The 19,788-nt window shown below is 29.8% G+C and overlaps 1 protein-coding gene across 2 annotated transcripts; it reads right to left on the bottom strand.

Annotated features, from left to right (window-relative positions):
• Positions 1–9,389: 9,389 nt before the first annotated feature.
• LOC107461671 (DNA repair protein RAD51 homolog 2) lies at positions 9,390–18,506 on the bottom strand. Of its 2 annotated transcripts, XR_008001985.1 has the most exons (14): positions 18,311–18,506; positions 18,020–18,133; positions 17,766–17,918; positions 17,055–17,158; positions 16,898–16,961; positions 16,722–16,777; positions 16,120–16,200; positions 15,933–15,992; positions 15,729–15,820; positions 15,538–15,657; positions 14,760–14,903; positions 14,355–14,383; positions 14,208–14,266; positions 9,390–9,598 (listed from the first exon to the last, which is right to left on the bottom strand). XR_008001985.1 is itself a non-coding variant. In XM_016080218.3 (13 exons), the coding sequence occupies exons 1-13, from the start codon at positions 18,392–18,394 to the stop codon at positions 14,264–14,266; spliced, it is 1,104 nt and encodes a 367-aa protein (XP_015935704.1). In that variant the 5' UTR covers positions 18,395–18,506; the 3' UTR covers positions 14,071–14,263. The 2 variants fall into 2 exon arrangements, 1 of the variants encoding a protein (XP_015935704.1); XM_016080218.3 differs by lacking the exon at positions 9,390–9,598 and having other exon boundaries at positions 14,071–14,266.
• Positions 18,507–19,788: the final 1,282 nt, after the last annotated feature.

The raw sequence follows: 19,788 nt of genomic DNA, 5'->3' as shown, positions 1-19,788 counted from the left end.
TGTATTTCCTTCATTATCATTGCATGGAGGATATTTGGACTTTGGGATACTTAAATGGCCACTGTCACAATTGAGCATATTATAGGATGGTCATTTTAGTAGGTATGCGGATGGTTATTTTAATTGTTATGTGGATGATTATTTCGATTGGGTTGGGTTTAGTTATATATAATTAAAATATGTTGAATGTTCAATTTATTAGATATGCAGATGATTATTTTTATCTTTAAGTGGATGGTTATTTTCACTATGGGTGAGCGACGCTGATGGCGGTGTGTAGCAAGTCAAGCAGCGATGGTGAAGTAAGATGATTATTGATGAAGGTGGGGATGGCAACCGGTTGAGAGAGAAGAGGGTATTAGAGTGTTTTTTTATTTAGATAATTTGTGGAGTGTTTTGTTATTTTTTATATATATTTAAGCTAAATTTGCAGTCCATTATTCACATTATTTAGATTTTTCATTGTCTTTCAAGCTGAATTCTTAATGAATTAGTAGTAAATTATAAATTTGTCTAATTTAAATTGTCTTGTCAAGTCGAGTATATAACTATTTATTACTAATCATTTGTACAATAACTTTTAAGTAGCAGATAAAAAATTTGTATAATTTAAATTGTCCTAAATTTGTTGAATAATTAGACGGTATTTATTTTGAAATTCTGAAACTAAAATGATAGAATTAAGACTCAATATTATATATTTAGTAGTCAAAGTTTAAAATTAAAATTTCAATTTCAAAATATAAAATTTTAATTTTTTTTAATACTTTCAGAAAATAAAAAACACGAGATCAAAATTTTTGGAGATAAAGATAAAAATTTTATTGATATTTCTTTTAAAATATTCTCATTCAAAATTTCGTATTCCAACCCCACTCCTTATTTATAGCCCCCACTTCTCACGTCCAGCTTCACCCGACCTTTTATTCTAAGCTATCCACCACCACATTTCTGCCATAATCATCTTTAACATGTTCTTCCTTTCTATTTCTTTCATCAAAACAAAAGAAAAAAGAACATTCATGGACAGAATATATGGAGAAGAAAAGAAAAAAGAAGAAGGAAGAAGGAGAAAAAGACAGCAATAGCGACGACAGTCTCTATTTTCGACGTCGTTCTTATCTTTCTCTTTTCCTGATGAGCATCTTTCTCTTTTCTATCTTGTTTACTCGCTTTCTCTCTCCCACACATACGTCTTCGATTTTGCTTGAGTCTTTTTTTTTTCAATAACGACGATAATAATAGTGACTCCCACCAATACTATTTCTCTCTTTTCTTCTTTTCTCTTTTCTTTTTTTCTTTCTGTGTTTTCTACTATGATATTTTAAAAAAAATTGGTGAGATTTGTTTTTTTATCAATATATTTATAAGTTTTTTTTACATCATTAGAGATACTGATTTATATTATGTTTTATAATTAATGTATGAATTAATTTAGCATTGGAATATATCATAGCTTTGTAAGTAAAATCAATTATGGTGCGTTTGAAATGAAATTTTATTTTAAATTTTATTTTGTAGTTAANATATTAAATTAAATATATATAAAAATTTAATTTAATCCCTATTTATCAGCATCAGTTTTTTTTTTTCTTTTCAAATGCAGTGTTAAATATAGTCTTCTTGGAGTACAGTCCTAAAAATGATTTGAAGAAAATGTTGTGTATATTTTTCCTGTCCGATACTACCTGTAATTGGAAATGTTGCAAAATTGTCAACTACTGTTCTTAACAACGTGTCGCATGTTGTACCATATAAACGAGGCAGATCTGTGTAATGTAAGTGGGCTCCAAATAGATATATGATCATTTATATATCATCACATATTCACATGTGATCAAATGGTATTATTATAGTGAGATTTTTTTTTTCCATCAACATAGTTTATTTGATTTCGTATATTTATATATGCTAAAATCATCAAATTTTGAGAACAAAAATATTTTATTTTTTAAAATAGACTTGCAAAACACTTGGTCAAATTTTTGTTTTTTAGAGTTTTTGAAATATGTCTCTTCATATTTAATGTATTTTTATCATACTGAGAAGATAACTTCTGGAGTTAAAATATAATTTCATTTTGTTTGAATTATTTTATCAAAAATTAAATTTTCTTATAGAGGTCAAAATTATTCAGCCTTATTTTTAAATAAAATAAATCTATCTTTACATATCATCTATGGACTACATTAAATTATTATTCAAGGGATCGCATTGATTAAAACTTTATTAATTAAAATTCATTATTAATTCTAACGAACAAATACATGAAGGGTTTAATTTAAAAAAAAAATTTAAAACTTAACATATGGCTAGACATTTTTAGCACGTGCATGGACTCTTTTGTGAAAGAAAATATAAGATGTTAACCTGTCTTAATCTTTTACTCGAGGAATCTATAGCTATCATGGGGTTGGTTCAGATTCATGGACGAAAATAATTAGAGCAATCAATCAATTGATTTGTGGTTTTTTACTTTGTTGCATTTTGTGCAGTATAAAATCTGCGTGAATGCTTGCTTCATCTTTATTTATGAATTTGCTTTCTATTCACACTTCAATTCTCTGCAAATTGACAGAAATCATTTCGTTTTCTTGACTCTTGAGGGCCAACCCTCCTTGTCCCACTTAATTAGTCACTGCTGTTATTGCATAAAGCATATATTAAAGTTGATTTAAAGTGGGATTTGTGTATACCTTATTTATAGTTGATAAGAAAATAAAGAGTAAACAAAAAGATAATAAATAAAATTGAATAAAAAGAGATACTGAAATCGAAATAGAAAATAAAAAGAATAGATTGAAAGTAAATAAAAAGATAATTGTTATATTTTTTACTTAATTTTTTGACTCAACAAGAAAATAACTCATCAATTTAATTTGTCAACGTTATAATTTGGGTATTGAAGGAATTCATTCAACTTTTTATCCAATTTTTTGATGTAACGAAAATGGACTCACTTAATCTTTTATCCAATGTCCACAAAAAAAGGACTCACTTAACCTCATTTATTTACACCATTGTTTCATTACAAAATCAAAAAAAAGATTTTTAAACTTTTAAATCACTCAATAACAATTACAATAATTTATGAGATATTTATAATATTTTATTAATTTAAAATAAAAAAATCATNNNTTTATATTACGAATATTTAAAATATGTATCAATAGTACTATAAAACTATTTTATTTTTATTTTTATTTATTTATAGGAGAGATATTATATGAGCAATTAATTTGTGACGATTATTCTATCTTGAGGTTATGCAATAGCATTCTAGAACTGTTTCACATTAATATTACATCATACAGAATATTAAAATAACTGTACAAATATAATTGTATGTGGAATAAAGGTACATATTAAAAGCATAACATTATTTTCATGATCAGAATTCAGAATTCATCACTATAATAAAGTATTAATTTTGTAACTATTGAAATTAAAGCTTCGGAATAATAATACAAGATATTGAGCTCAATTTTTGTTTAAATATTGTCTTATTATTTTATTTTTAAGACTTAGTAGCTAACACATTTCTGTATATATTTTGAAAGGACTGTATATTAATTAAGGGAATAGAAAAAAACTGTGATAAACGTATTAAAAATTAAAAAAATAAAAAAATTACCAAAAAAATATTTTTATTTAATATTTTTAGTAAATTCCTTAAAAGCATTAGTTACACACCCAAACTCATATTCTAATTAGATCCACGTATTATCATGACCAGAAAAATTAAGCTATTATGGTCCAAGGTTGGGTGTAGTTAACCTGAAGTTATCAGGCACAGTTAGGAACAGTGTTTTGACAAAAACAAACATTAATTAGCATTAAATTGAAAATTTTGTTGTTAAGTGCTAGGTCAAGCATGACCTATCATGTGATATTATAAAAATAGAAAAAATTGTAAATATATTGAAAACACTAGTATTTCAGTAATCTTAATTACTAATTTTAATTAATATATATTATATATATTTTTTATAATTAAAATTAACTATTAAAATTATTAAAATATCAATATATCTAATACACTTAAAATTTTTTCAAATAAAGTAATCCATAAATAAGGTGTCTTGTCTAATCATGGAACAAAATAATGGTTGAAAGCTACATGCAGGTCCCCACCTTGTTTCATGAACTTTCCTCACCAGTAAGGTTCTAATATGGCCAAACACACAAAAGGGACCCCTAACGAAATAGCAACTTGCCCTTTCGTAATAGCAATAAAATATATGGGAAGAAGAATATAGAAAGAGAATATTATATAATTGCAAATAATAATAATACTCTCTCTTTTTGTTAGTCGCATAATTAGTAGTACTTCTTCTTAGGGTAATCTTCCAACCTTAAAACCTTTTGGTAAACAATGTTTTCCAATTTGGGTAACTTGACCATGAGGCCCAACCCCACCTATCTGATTTGACATATTCCAACCGGTTATAGCCGGTTTATGTGGGAGACAAAAAATGTGCCCTTTTGGTGTCTGCCTCCGAACCAATCATTGGGGGACACGTGTCTTGCTTTCCTACACACATTCCTTACATCATACCCCCACTTTGCTGGTCAAAATTGGGCCATCCAACGGTTCTTATTTGATTTGCCTTTCCCTATGGGCTATGCAATTCGTTGGATATGTTGGTTAAATAAAACAAGGTTGCCAAAAGTAGAAAACAAACGCCGTTAAGTAACGATAGAAGATTTGTTCCTTGTTCTCTTTCCCCACTAGCGATACAATAATTAAATGCATCATAAATCCTTCGTTTCTACTTGCTTCACTCACCACACATAGAAGAAAAAAATCTCCAATATTTTATAATTCTTACGCTATCGTTATTTAATTTAATTTATAGAAGGAAAAAATCTCCAATATTTATTTTTTTTTATTGTTACCAAATATTTTTATTGTTCTGATAATGATAAAAAAAAACAAAAAAATATAACTCAAATTTATTTTATTTAAACCCCCCTCCCCTTCTCCAAAAACCCAAATAAAACACCAAAATTAAGTTGCTTTGTTTATTCATGTATGTAAACCTTGATTCACGTATATTTCGATTTTGGGAGGAATTGAGTTTGGTTCTTTCTTTCCAAGGAAGGCGTATATTTTAATTTTTTAGAAAACACTAAGTGGATATTCATATATAAAAGACATTTTAATACTCAAATTAATGCGGATAATATTTCTTATAATTTTTTCAGAAAGAATTTTGGAACATGCCTATTTTCTTTTCTTCCATATGTGCTTATAGTATTTTCAATACTTAGCTTTGATTTAATTTTATTTTGGTTTTGAATCAAATACCACATTAATATTTATGGAATTATATGTAAAAATATTATTTGTAAATTAAAATTAACAACTAAAATCAATCACCGTATATTTATATATAAATACATATATAATTTAACTTATTTTTAGTGTGTATTTTATATTTTTATGTATATTCTAAACCATCAGTTTAATTTTAGTTTACACTTAATATGATCGATATAAATAATAATTTAAAATTAAATGTGAGATTTATCACTTCAATAATTAGTTTTAATTCAATTTAAATTTTATATAAGATAGTAAAATTTAATTAGTTTTTCACCAAAATAAAATTATTTCTCTATACTGAAATTGATCTCATTTAATCAATTATGTAAAGTGAAATTTGAAAATAATTCACTTTTTGTACATGTTAAATTTAAAACTCTAAAAATACTATTTTATTGGAGTTGCTCTAACTTGTTAGTTTAAAATTATCGGTTACCGATTAAATCCTGAATGATGATAATAAAGAGAATATATCGTTTATCTGTTAACGAATTATGATATTTATTACAACCATTTATCTGAGTTAATATTCGGATATGAACTGTAATGACCAAATCATATGTAGAAGGCTAAAAGCATAATTATATCTTGAGTTCTTTCTTAGCTTCTATATATTTTGTTGAAATAATTTTCAGAATTTGGTGATATAGAAAGGTGGTTGATGGAATATTTTCGGGTGTGCGTAGGACCCTAAGTTAGTAGTATTGCACGCTCCACCTTGCCATATACTATTATATAGCCACAAATATTATTGTGTGTTAATTAATTATAATGGTGTTAATCAGTTAGTGGAGTTGAACATACATGAACTGGTGAGAGTGCTTGGTTAATTAGTAAAATCTTGACTATATTTTGTGATAGATTCAATCATTCAATTTATATATCTTACAAAGCCAGCCAAACACCACTATATATATAATTAATGGATGACATTATAGAATAAAGTGATTCTTTTTATATATTTTTAAACTTTAATTATTTTGCACTATCAATATATATCAATATATCATAATATAAAAGTTTTGTGATTAAAAATTTAATTTTCTTATGAAATTTCTATTGACGAAAGAATTAATAAAAAAGGAGCTAGCAGAGAGTACAACAATAGTACACACAACATAGCTATGGATGCATGTCATTGGAATAGTGTGGACCTTCTTTTCAAAACTAGAAAACTAAACCTTAGTGTCCCTCTTCATGAACTTGTGGCTGTGCCAATTTGATAGTAAAAAATAACAGGTAAAAAAAAACATGTTTTGCATGAACCTAAACTGAAACTGCTTTGCAAGTTACACCCTCTTTCAAATGCTCCAATCCCCTCTTCTAGAAAGTAAAAGATATATAGAATACCTTTTATTGGTTAAATATAGAAGTATCAATTTGTACATTTGTGTGTGTCCTTTCCGGAACTCCAGGAAAAATTATTGTCTTCAATTTTTTTTTAAGAAAAATGACATTTCTTGCTTGATTGGTGGTAAAATATAATAAAGCCTCTCTCATTTTGTGTTATGGTAGTTATTAATTAATACTTTTGATAGATCAATTCACATACAGTTGCATTAAAATGTTCTTTACTTCAATTGAATGTGTGTATTGTATGTATTGGTCTAATTTCCAAAATGTTATTCGTAGTTTAACTATTTTACACAAAAACAGAGTATTATGCAAAGTATATTTATGTTTACTTATTTTGAAAGCTCACCAATGTTTTTGGAGAAATAATTCGCACATGTCTAAGATATCTAATAGTCCATTATACCGTTTTATTTGTGGACCTTTGTGTATTTTTGTGTGTGGACACAATCAGACAATACCCTCCAAATACATCATCACTCACAAGCAAGTGTAGTTCATTCTTGTTTAACTTTTTGCAATGATCTTATACAAGTTTGTTAGCAATATCCCCACGCAAGAAAAGCTTTTTGATTTAATTGAAAAAAAGGTAATAATTGAACAAAAATCAAGTGGCAAGCATGTGCAATCATAAATGGAAATGTTTTAATTTATTAAAAACTTTGTTATGTATGACTAGAGAGGAATCCAATTCAAATAAGATTAGTTGAAGTGGAATAAATTTTGCATACTGGTAATTTAATTTAAACTATAAAAATAATCTTTTTTAAATATTATAGAAATAATAAAAGATAACCTACCAACCAAAGGCATCTATATAATCATGTAACTCCAAGACAAGAAGATAAATTTAGGTATTCGGAGCTGGATTAGTCCACCAAATTAAAACAACATCCCTTTGTTGCAGAGTACCCTCCTAATAAGTTAGTTTGTCAGATTTGTGTTTATAATTTTTATTATTTTAAAATCACAAATCTAAAAGTTGTATACTCATAAAATTTTATTATAAAATTTAACCCTCAGATTTCTTATTTCTACGCTAAAAAAAATTCAGTCTATTTAAAACAGTAAATAACAGATTATGTTTGTCCATTTCTAAAAAAATTAACACTACTATGTTTCAAAGAGTCGTAATAATTAATAGAATTTAACTAATATATATCCTATCCTTTCAAAATTATTAGTAAAAAAAAATTAAATATTTTATTTTAATAAATATACAAAAAATATATTAAACTTTAAATCTTATTAAAAAATTTAGTAATAATATTAACATACCGTCTAAATAAAATTTTAGTTAATAAGCATTGATTATTTAAATGTACAGTGTCAAAGATATTTACTAATTTTGTGGTTATCAAAAAGTAAATTTGAATATTTTATTATGGCAAGAAGGCGTTACCATCTCGAATTCTCGACGAATATAAAATAATGGACTCGGCAAAACGTGCAAGAATACGATACAACTACTATTGTGGTTTGGAAAAATGAATAATTTTCATTTTTTTAAGAAATAAGGATTAAGTTTATGAATTGAGTAATCCTAGACATGTGTATTAGGTTTGGGCTTGCTTTTGGATGTGTACCTTGTCGGCAAGATGTACGAGGTTTGAGCTATAGGGGAGACGTGGATGCTTCTTCTCCATTCATGGAAAAGCTTACTTCAACATCTTATCTCGTCGTTTTGTCAAACTTTTCTATTTCTGCCATTATTTTAGTTATAATCATTACTATTATTTTATTCTCTCTCTCATAGGAAGTAGGGTAGTACTTCCGTATTATTTGAATATTTTATTTTTTTGGCCCCTCTCCTTAACCCCAATTATTGGTCTAAGAATCATGTTGTTTATGTGCCTTGTATTATAATAATAATTGATTGATTGATTCCAGTTGTGCCGTGCAAAGTTAGAGAGGTGAAGATAAGGCGCAGTCAGTGTCAACATACCAATAAAAGGAAAGGACACCTGGCATTATTTTCTTTGGATTTGGACACACAATACAATTTCAAGGATTTTGAGGATCTCGACTCTCACAACGTTAACCCACCTTTTGTTATTGTTATTATCATGGGATTGTCAATTTTATCAAATTTACACTACTGATAAGTGACCCCCAATTTCTCTTTTATGGGGGACAAATCACAAAACTCAAAAGATACCTCATAATTTTATTTTGGTGAAAAAAAGAAAGGAAACCAAATACTCATGGATGATTAAGATGGCCAAACTACTACAATGAAAGTTATTGTATGAATTGAGATCTGCCCTTTTACTGTTGGTCAAGAATAAATCCTTTATTAGGCAATGATGATCTTCCTAAACTAGATTAGAAAAGAATAAATAAACTATTTGACTCTCACTCATGATTCCTTAAAACCAAAAATTAACAAAGCTAACAATGTTTATTTTTAAGATTTGCCAACAAATTTGAAACAGTATTCTAATAGAATTGTATTAATGCTTTTCAATGCACGTGACAACTAGGCTGCTGAGTGCTGACCTTCATAAATACGGTTTTACCAAAAAACTAATTAAGGATGAACCCAACTCAAGCCAATTAGTTAAAAAACATGTTTGTTTTAAGAGAAAAAAAACTCCCGTTATTCTAATTTTTGAATTTTAAAATTAGAAATAAAAAAAGTTGACTTATATTGTAATTGATTCTGAGATTTTTTTTTTCTCATGAATATCATTATTTGGGAATGATCATTTAAAAAAAATCTTCATTTTTATATTTTTATTTTTCTATTACGTCAAATTTTAATGAATTAATTCAAAAAATCAGTTCAATTATAAAGAGTTTTTTATTCTAAAAAAATATTGTTACATTACCGAAGAAGATAGGAGGCTTTTTAATGTCTTCGTGAGACAAACAAGGCTTCAGCACATGATTTTTTCCGTGAACCTGAATTTAAAACTGATAAAATAAAATTCTTCAATCACTTGTCAACAGACTAATGACTTCTTTTGTTTGATCAGTACTGCAATACGCGAGTATAAATTTATGTAGGCACAAATTAGAGTGTTAAATTAATGTAAAAAAAAAAAAACAGATAATTATTGAGATCTTTTAATTGAGCAAAGATGTTCAAAGTTAAAATGCTAAACTCGACACGACACGACACGAAAGTAAAAACTTAGTGACTGAATACATCAAATCTCCAGCTCTCACTTCTGGTTCAGGAAAAAAAAAAAAACCATAAGTTTTTAATCCATTAAATACAGTGAAAGATTAAGACAAAATCCTTTCCTCTAGCCTGCTTATTGCTTAACTAGCATCATGGAGAGCAAAACCCAAAAAGTAGTTGTGTTGTTAATCGTTGAGTCCTTATTAATGCAATTGAAAACTACTAAAGATATTTATCAAAGTATGACATGACACTATACTTTGAATTGAATAGCAGTTATGTTCTGAATGCTTCATCCATCAGATTGAACACGTGTTTTTTTTTTCACCAGAGCTGTTAAAATGAACCTGGTGGTACTACAGCCCACAGGACTACAGGAGGCATGGCCATTATAATTCTGTTGCCTCATGAAATGTTACTAAACAAACGAAGGCACAAAAGAGACTTCAAAAGTTGACAAAGCTTGGGTCGTTCCTCATTTGGAGCTATATTAAATTGTCAATCTAGCATGACTCAAGCCATTCATGTAGCTATCAGGCGGTGTTGGGTTATATAAAACCTAAGAAGAAACAAATTTTGACACGAAAACTTATGCCTACCAGTCTAAAATTTGCGACTGTCTTTTTTAGAATAAATTTCTTTTTCTTATTTTCGATGTTTAATCTCAATCTAAATAAGAAAATGAGTTTGTCCATCACTCAATCAATCGACATTATCTTAAAAAAAATTTTTTGATATGATTAAATGACAAACTAAACGAAGATCGTTTAGTAAACATCATTCACAATTAAGTTCTGATTTTAAGCCTCTTAGACTATAAAACACAGACACTGAACAAATGGATAATATAAAAATGCTATACATACATGAAAAATCAGTCACTATCAGTATATGTATTATTTAATTTATTTTTATTCTGTATTTTTCTATTTCAATATATATTATATACAAGAAGTTGATTTAATAACTAAATTTTGATATACATCTAACATAATTGTAGATATATATATAATATCTTAAAATTTTATTGATATTAGAATATAAACTTATTTTTAAAAAATATTTTTAATATCTTTTTATTATATACATACTATTTTTAAACTTATTTAAAAAGTATATAACAAAAATAAAGTTAAACACAATGACACAATATTATATATGGATTTGATCAACCCAGTTCAAAAAAGTATTTTTATATTTTATTAAAAACATAAATTAGACACAAGATATACACATCGAAGAAAATTTAGCCAAGCCAAACACACAATACACACCTCAACGAAATGTCTATCCTCTGTAACTCTGTTGGAATAAATCTAAAGTAACAGGTAAAATAATTTAGAAAAGTGTTTCTTTTTCTTTTTCCTCTATCCTTAGTTCCTAGGTAGACCTATAAACTACTTAATGGGTAGTAAAACTTTATGTTGAACTAAATAAAACAGAAATGACCGGAAGTAAAACATCGATTTCTGTTATTTAAGGATGTGGGAAGTGCTAAGTGGGAAACAGAAAAAGTTCAGCAGCAGGGGTATTTCTACGAACCTGGCCAAGTGAAATGCACCAAACGTTGGCAACTAACAAAGTACGAAATTAACTAAAGAAAGCGTCATCAGGCGAGGAAATAAAGAAGTATTAAAATGTTGATCATGGGCACTAGATGTGATGCCACTAGTAATATTATAATGAGATTTGAACAAGGTTGTATTCCCTTTAAACTATTGAAGAACATAATATTTCGAGGAGATTAAGATGCCACGTTTATAAATAAACAAAAGCAGCCCAACCATCAGCGCAGAGTCATCAGTACTATAGATTAATTATACTGATGTTTATTTCGGAGATCATTGTACTATTTTTTTAATTCTGACCAAGTCAGGTCGTTTTGCGTGGTAGATGATTCACATTTTGCAACCGACATAGGAGCATATAAATTATTAAGGGACACCCAATTTGTCTAAATGAAATCATGTGATTATATTATACGGATAACAAGAAGCAAAAAATAAAAATTGAGTGGAATCTTTGGCTTGTTGTCACAAACACTTTCTCTCGATTAAGAAACCAAAGCTACTAGGTAGTATTCTATATGTCCTCTTTATATGTGGACAAGAAACTATGTACCAAATATTTTAGTGTTATTAAGATTGAAAACGTTCCTTTCCTCGGTTCTTTAGGAAAAGAAAAGCTACTTGTAAGCTGAATCTGGATGGAGTGCATGCCAAGATATTCTTGTTAAAATTTCTGAATCAAACTAGATAGTCTTAAAAAGTTGCATCGTGATTCATATGCGATTCCTAAGATATCAAAGATCAATGTACAGGGTAGATATGGACCTTTGATCTAATCGAGAATCACGTGCTGCACCTTCTAGTTTACTACTACTATATTGGTATTTCCCCTAGGATTGTGTATTTGGGAACTTGATACCTAGCAGTCTTAAATCAGATGGCAATTGATCTTAATAAATAATAATCTATTGCCCAAATGGCAAAATGCTAGCACTAATGGTGACTGAAAGGTGGGTAAACAAGCATATGGCAGTATCTGACTATATTATCCTGGATCATGCATATATCCAGTTCTGAATCGAAAAACTTAAATACTAGCTGAAATGGTAACATTAAGATGGATAGAAAGTAGCACTAACATGTTTGAGGGTATCTGTATGACCGTATCTAATACATTATATGTTCTGCCTAAGAAGTTTACAACAGTAACTATTTGAATTTGTGCAATGAAGATATTGAGAATAAACTGAAATATCAGAACAATGCATTTTTGAATATTTTAAATTTAGCATGTTTAATCCAATAAAAAAAGGAAAAACTTTTATATTGAATTTCCAGTAATACCCAAAAAGAATTGTAAGTTAAAAGCTTAAGTTGAGGTCTATTGAATTTATAATTTAATATATGAGTATGAGGTAATTTAAAAATAAAGGAAATGAATTTTGATTAAAATTCATAATATATATCAAGAAAGATCATGTTAACAATTTTTTAACAATTCAATATTGAAACCTGAGTAATGAAGTAAAAAACAGAACCCTACTTTCTTAAGGAATAGTGACTCCTACACATCAAAAAGCATACACATTATGCCATATAGCTATAAGCTAAGCTATAGGGAAACAATCGCAATAATAACAATCCATGTGCTAAATGCCAGGGTATTCAGAAAAAGTAAAGCTGTTTTATCAATTTTTATAAACTTGCGGGTTGTTTTCATTTAAAATCCCTTTATCATCTGTTACAGCTGAATATCTATAACCATTTTCTACTTTATACATTTTTTCCAATACAAATATTTCTTCTGTTCAATTTCATTCCATTTTAATCCCCTAACTAAATGTTGGGTTTGGATATTTTCAATTTACTCGACATATAGACTATGCTAAATAATATATAGACTATGTTATAAAAAGGATTCCTTTTTTTTTTTACAAGAATTAAATTTATGGTAAATACTTTAGAACTAGACTTGTTGAAAGTCCATATTTTCTGTTTAAAAATAATTTGATTCCATTGAGAAAGAAATTGGTTTCTAACATGATTACCAAATTCTTGACAGGTAACTTCTTGCAAGTTTATAATCTTAGTTTGAATTCTTAAGAGTTCATCATCTTAGCTTTTCAAATCGAATTAACTCACGTAAAAACTCAAATATGAGTAAAGTAAACTCATAAGCTTAATATTTTAATAAAAATTTGTTCGGTTAAACTTAAAGTTTGATATCCTGTGCTACAATATTAGAAATCTAGAATGATCACTTTTAAGAATTGCGATATAAGTCTGAAATGTTTGACCAACTTCATATACATGTCTTCATTAGCAACTATATAGTATGGTGCATTGAATATGCTACTTGCAGCTTTATATAAAAGCAGAGTTTCTGCGAGCAATCAAGAAGTCAACCATTCTTTTTTCTTGGCGAGCCACACTTAAACATTATCCCTAAGTCATTAGTCCTAGTTAACTTGACAGGCTAATCATCTAATCACGTTTTCAGTATTTTATAAGACCTATTCCCTAAGGTTGCATTGATGGTCAGTTTATCACAAATTCCTTTGTGAAAAGTATGAAACTAACCATGTCTAAATCTAAGTAAAGAATAAAAATCTACAATATCCGATTTCAGCTGAGCCAAGATTGATAACTGAAGTCATTAAACTTGTTGCATTGCATTTCTTAGAAATTATCAATTAAAACAAACTCCAAATATTTCGAAATGCTATAAGATAAATTTCACTTATCCACCCCAATTAAACAAACCAAAAACATTAACTAAAATAACCTCAAGTATGAAAGAGTAGACGATAATATATACACCACAAGCAAGAATTTTGTATCAACTAAACCTTGTAAATTAACACAAAAAACAAATAAAAATAAAACCAACCTGGTAATGTCTTGGAGAAAGGGATTAATTGAGCAGGTTAAGGCAACTGGTCTACTTCACTGAAAAATGAAGAAGGATATAGGTATAACTAAATCACGTGACATGACATACAATAAGATACAACTGACTGATCATTTGGAACCTTACCCATTCAGAATTGAACAAAGCTTTTTGGCCTGCATATTTGCATGAAAATTTGAATTTTGGTAAGTAATTATTTGAGATTTAATCAATTAAAGCAGATAAAGGAGAACTTAAATCCTAGGGAAAAAGTGTAACTTAAAAATTGCTATACTCAGCATAATTATTAAATCTTGAGAAAATTAACTTAGCAATGCTTTGACCTATGACTATATCTTATTTACATGCAAGGAGACAATTTAGACCTCATGTTCAGCACATCAATCCATGTAAAACTTCCTCCAGAACGAGAAAACTTTTTTCATGGGAATAAAGCTTATATTTGAGTTCCACACTTCCACTTCATATTTTTTACTCACTTAAAATGAATTCAGCAGGCCTAACAGATTAATAGGAAGCTCAGTGACAAACCTTGGCAGTGGATAGTGTTTATTTCTGATCCTTTCATCTCTATCCCATCATCATCCAGAAGAACCAACCCTGATGAAGTTATGTTAAAAGGGAAAGCCAAAGGAGGAGAAATGGGAGATTTTGCTAACTTGATAAATCTTTGACCTGCAAGAAAATGAGCTTCTAGAATTTAAATTTGTATGACAACAATCACATATTGCAATAAACAAATGGTGACTGACATATTTTGTTAGAATATTATCGATCATGTGTTTCTTGAGCCAGGTTATATTGTGTTAGTAAGGTTAGTGCTATGCATCACAGTCATTCAGACTTTTGAGTAAGATATAGTTATCTTGTACTCCAATCCTATCTCTCATTGCCCTTTTCATCTAATTGCTAAAAGTTTATCAGACCTTTGTAATTTTCAAGTTCAAATCACGTGTGAAGTTTCTAGTGAAAACTTATGAGAATTTTAACTGAGTATAGAGACATTCAATGAACATTCATGCACAAAATTCTTCTTTTACAAACAGAAGGCCAGATTAGAAACCAGTATTGATTTCTTACTTCTTCCTCCTTTGGCTAAAATAATAGGAAAATGTAAGTCATCAAACAAAAAATTATACAATAGATGCTTGAAAGTTGGAATACTGATCTGGAAGTCATAACCATAACTTGAACTTATTATCCCTACTCATACAACAATTTGATTCATGCTGAGGAGCCATCTACATGCATTTGTTACAGAAAAATGCTTTTGAAAATCAATTGAGCACATCTACAAAACACAGCCAACCTGATCTGGCCTCAAGTACAAGACGGATGGTCACAGCATGAGCCCAATTAATGCCCAGAGCAGCAACAAGATGAGAATCATATGAAGCACGATCTTCTTTTTTTATAGAGTGGCTTCGTGCTGCTTAGAAGGGATAGTTATAAGTCAATATAGGAGTTGAAAGTCTCCAAAAGATAGTTTGTCCATCATACCTTGAAAGGAAAACGTAAGAGGTTCATCACCAGTTTGAGATCTTACTTGATTTGTCACTACTATTGGAATTCGTGAAAATTCTGCAAGTGACCTAGAGACATGCATAATCAGTACAGCCTCAGAGGAATTATTGCATTACAATCTCTCTTCAGAATAATATCGTACATGTAACAAGAAAGATCGTATTGGTTCATGGTTCTTACTTGATAAAAGAAACATGCCAACCCAATACTTGTTGTCTAGAAGCTCCACAATCATGCTCACTGGATAGAAAAACCAACCAATTTCTATGCATGAGACATCCATGAAGAGGAGAACACTATATACTTAAAATTTTGATGAGAATATTTGATTCCATTGTTCACATTATTGTCCAAAAGTCAGTCTCACCCTAAAACAAGGGCAGCCATGCTATCAATAATGAGCAACTTCACTTGTTTCTGGAGGAGTGATACTTGGACATGGTGCAAACTGGTAGCATCAACACATCACACAGTACATAAACAATTTAACAGGAGCAATAAGATATGGCAGACCAATTTGCAAAATAACTAAAAAATGATATTGTGGATCAACCCACACGGTATCAGGCTTTCACCCCTTTTGATTAGTGTGTTCATGATCACTAAGCCTTGTTGTGCAATCATGAACGGACCAATCAGAATGATCAGATGAATTTTCAGTCTTCTGTGAAGGTTAATCATGAACACCAGACCCTTCTGAACGAGGTCTAAGCTAATAGTAAAACTACTTAGATGCACAAACCCTGTCTAAATTTCTTTGTTTTTTGTCCTTAATGAGAGCTTTGTATTTGTTATGTCATCATGACCTTCCTCTACTGTTCAGTCTTCTCCAAACTATTGCATAATCTCTTTAAGACTACACAGATTTCTTTGTACATGAACAATCATCAGTATGTTTCTTTTCTTTAAATCCACTACTCCGGCACCTAAAATTGAACATCCTTGCTAAAGTCTTAAGGAAATTCACACCTCTCAGTGAACTCAGAAAGTGATGTGGGACGCAGAATAACGATTCTACCAGCCATCTGCAATAAGCCAATAACTCAAGCAAAGATAATTTTCATCAGGCTCATAGAGATTATCAAGTTCAATTGGGATGAAAACGTAGTCCAGATAAGAAAGAGAGAAAGAAATAACCAGCATACCTCCTGTGCCATTCCTTTCTTGAGAAATATTTCAGGAAAATTCTCTATTCCAATCTGTATCAACCTGGAAAAAAACAATGAAATTCACAGATAAAGAATTCTGCATTTTATTCATATGATTCAGGGCAGCTAGACAGAGCTCATGTGCTTCAAATACCTTCTTGAACTAAATTTGGATTCAACATCAATATATATGACACGCCCATCTAAGCCTCCACAATTTGCCGGCAAAGATGCCAGCAGTGAGAGCTTCAAGCAAAACTGCAAATATAAAATTCACCCAACCGATTAACAATAACTGGAAAAACAATACTTTTACAAGCCGGTGGAATTGCTGAAAGCATGTAGATGCCCATATCCATATGCATGACCCCAAGAATATAACAAAGGACATGCGATACACATCTTTTCTTATAACTTAGAATAGGCACCAGATTATAATATAATGCAGGTGCTCTTTCATATGATGAAAGCAATTCCAATGGACAAAACTTCAGTCAACTTGTACAAGTGCTACAGAAAGGAGCTAAACAGATAGTGGGAGTTGAGGCAATGATTGAATTGAGCTGTATAATGGTAAATCACAACTATGCAGAGAGTTGTATGATTGTATTTATGTTTTTATACAGTATATAAGTTATATGTCCATAACTAACTGATTTGCTATAACCTAGCTTGGCAAACAAACATGTCTCACTCTGGAAAGCTCTTTCTTTTGGTACAAAAGTCTTGGCCGATCCAACAATGACAATTTAGAATAAATAAATTCATACACACTAGTGAAGTCACTTATGGATATGGATATCCTGACAATGATAAAGCAGGTAAACAAACAAATAATTAAGCCCTAGAAACCCTAATAATGTACCTGCGTTTTGCCAATTCCAGCAGGACCAACCAACTCTGTCACAACACCAAAGGGTAGGCCGCCACACAAGGCTTCATCCAATCCTCTCAAACGAGTTGGAAGATGACCGGCCGATCTCTCATCGCGCACTCGCTGCTCCATCAGAAGCAATGCCTGACACAATATCCACCAGTTTTTCAACAAATTGAAGAAAAATTAGTGTAAAATAATTACTAAAAAAGAAATCTAAAGGGAAAATGAGCAGCTAGGAGTACAGTTTGACAAGGCGGACAAACAACTTCACTGATATGTGCCATTGCAGATTTTACTTCTGCCATCCCAACGTCCAATTGTTCCATCAACTCAAATTCAGTCAGAGACAATGCATCCTGCAATTTATTAATTAATTAGTTACTTATTTAATTAATAATAATAACGGAGAATAGGAAATGGAGGACCTCGATTCTAGTGAAGGGGAACGAAGCGTGAAGCTAACAGAACTAAAGAATGATGTAAATTAGTTGTTCTACGAAAACAGAATCTGGAGAGAGAGAGAGAGAGAGAACCTTGGCAGTGATGATGTTGCGAGCAGTGAAGATGTTAGCAATGGAATTTGGCAATCCCATCTGCTTGATGAGCTTGTTCGCCATCTTTGATCTTTCACTCCTTCACTCTCTGCCTCTCTCTGCTCCTTCCCGCCAAAACCACAAGCCTCTTTTCCGGCCGCAAAAACTGAAAATCAAATATTTCGCCACTGCTGCCTGCCATGGATAAATGACTAAATGAGAACAAAAAAGAGGGTTCACTAATATATATAATTTTTAAAATATATATATATATTAGCGAATAGCCTAATAGCATAGATTTTTTATTCGATAAATTTTTAATTAATTTTATTATAGAAATTTAAATTTTAAATATTATTAAAAATGTTATTTAAAAAATAATAAATGAATTTGTCTCACAAAAATAAATAAATATTAAAGATTTTTAAAATAATAAAAATTAATTAAAATTAAAATATTCTATTTAAAATTTGTTAAAATTAATTTACGTGTTTGTTCATATTTTAAGTTTCTAACAGTTTAAAAAATGTCACCATATATTATTTTTGATAATGCTGTTATATCCAAAAATAATATTTTCGATAAAGATGTTATTGAATTCTTTAACAAGCCAATGTTGATAAGTTTAGACTTCGATAATTGCCAAGTATGGATTGAAGCCAATTACATACTCTATTATGTACTTTCTATTAATCAATTGATACAAATACGGAAGTCGAAGTGGCCGACTGAGGTCAACTGTGTCGAAAAAGAGGTCAGCAATGCAATTTGTTAGTCGAAAAAATAACAAATTCGAGGTGGAGTCATCGAGGATGGTCAATCGATGAAGGAGAGAATGTTGATCGACCAGGACTCAGAGAGTGTGTGAAGCAATCGAAGCAAGTTAATAGGTGAAGATAATTGGTGGCAGTTACAGACAACAAAAAGAGCGAGAACGGTTACTCATGGATTAATGTACGTGGAAGTTACATTTCAATCGGATTGGTTGAAGAGTCTTATAAATAGGAGAAGATTCGAAGGAACAAGGGTTGAAATCTTTTCAGACAAAACACTCACACTCACTCACATCCCAGCGATGTTCTGAGTCGGGCAAGAGTCTTTTTCTTTGAAGGGTTCATTCCATGTCTTTACTTTTCATTAAATTCCCTGCAACCTTCTTTTCATGCAATTTATATTCCTTGCAATGTCATTTTGATTCTTTTAAATTCAGCAACTTTTACCCTTTCCAGTCTTTACCTTTTAATTTGCCGTTTACTTTTCCAAACACTTTTCCTTTCTCTAATTTGATTTCCCTTCTATTCAAGTTATTTAAGTTTTACTGTTCATTTCGAATTTCTGCAAAGCTTAGTTCCTTCTTCTTCGTCATTGTCAAAGGCATGGATTTTGATGCAAATAAAACTGGTACTCACAAAGAGGAGTAGGTTTCGCTCCTAGACCAATAGATATCGAACCACCATCGATTTGCTAAAACTCGATAA

The sequence above is a fragment of the Arachis duranensis genome, chromosome 8, assembly GCF_000817695.3.
Source record: "Arachis duranensis cultivar V14167 chromosome 8, aradu.V14167.gnm2.J7QH, whole genome shotgun sequence".
Lineage (NCBI taxonomy): Eukaryota > Viridiplantae > Streptophyta > Magnoliopsida > Fabales > Fabaceae > Arachis > Arachis duranensis.
The sequence above is the reverse complement of the archived record's forward strand: the minus strand, read 5'-3'. Positions and strand labels throughout refer to the sequence as shown.

Coding starts and splice junctions, on each gene's coding strand:
- LOC107461671 (XM_016080218.3), bottom strand. CDS start 18,394: ATGGCGAACAAGCTCATCAAGCAGATGGGATTGCCAAATTCCATTGCT. Junction 17,919..18,019: donor TTTGTCCGCCTTGTCAAACT/GTACTCCTAGCT, acceptor ATATTGTGTCAG/GCATTGCTTCTGATGGAGCA. Junction 15,993..16,119: donor ATGGCTGCCCTTGTTTTAGG/GTGAGACTGACT, acceptor TTTTCTATCCAG/TGAGCATGATTGTGGAGCTT.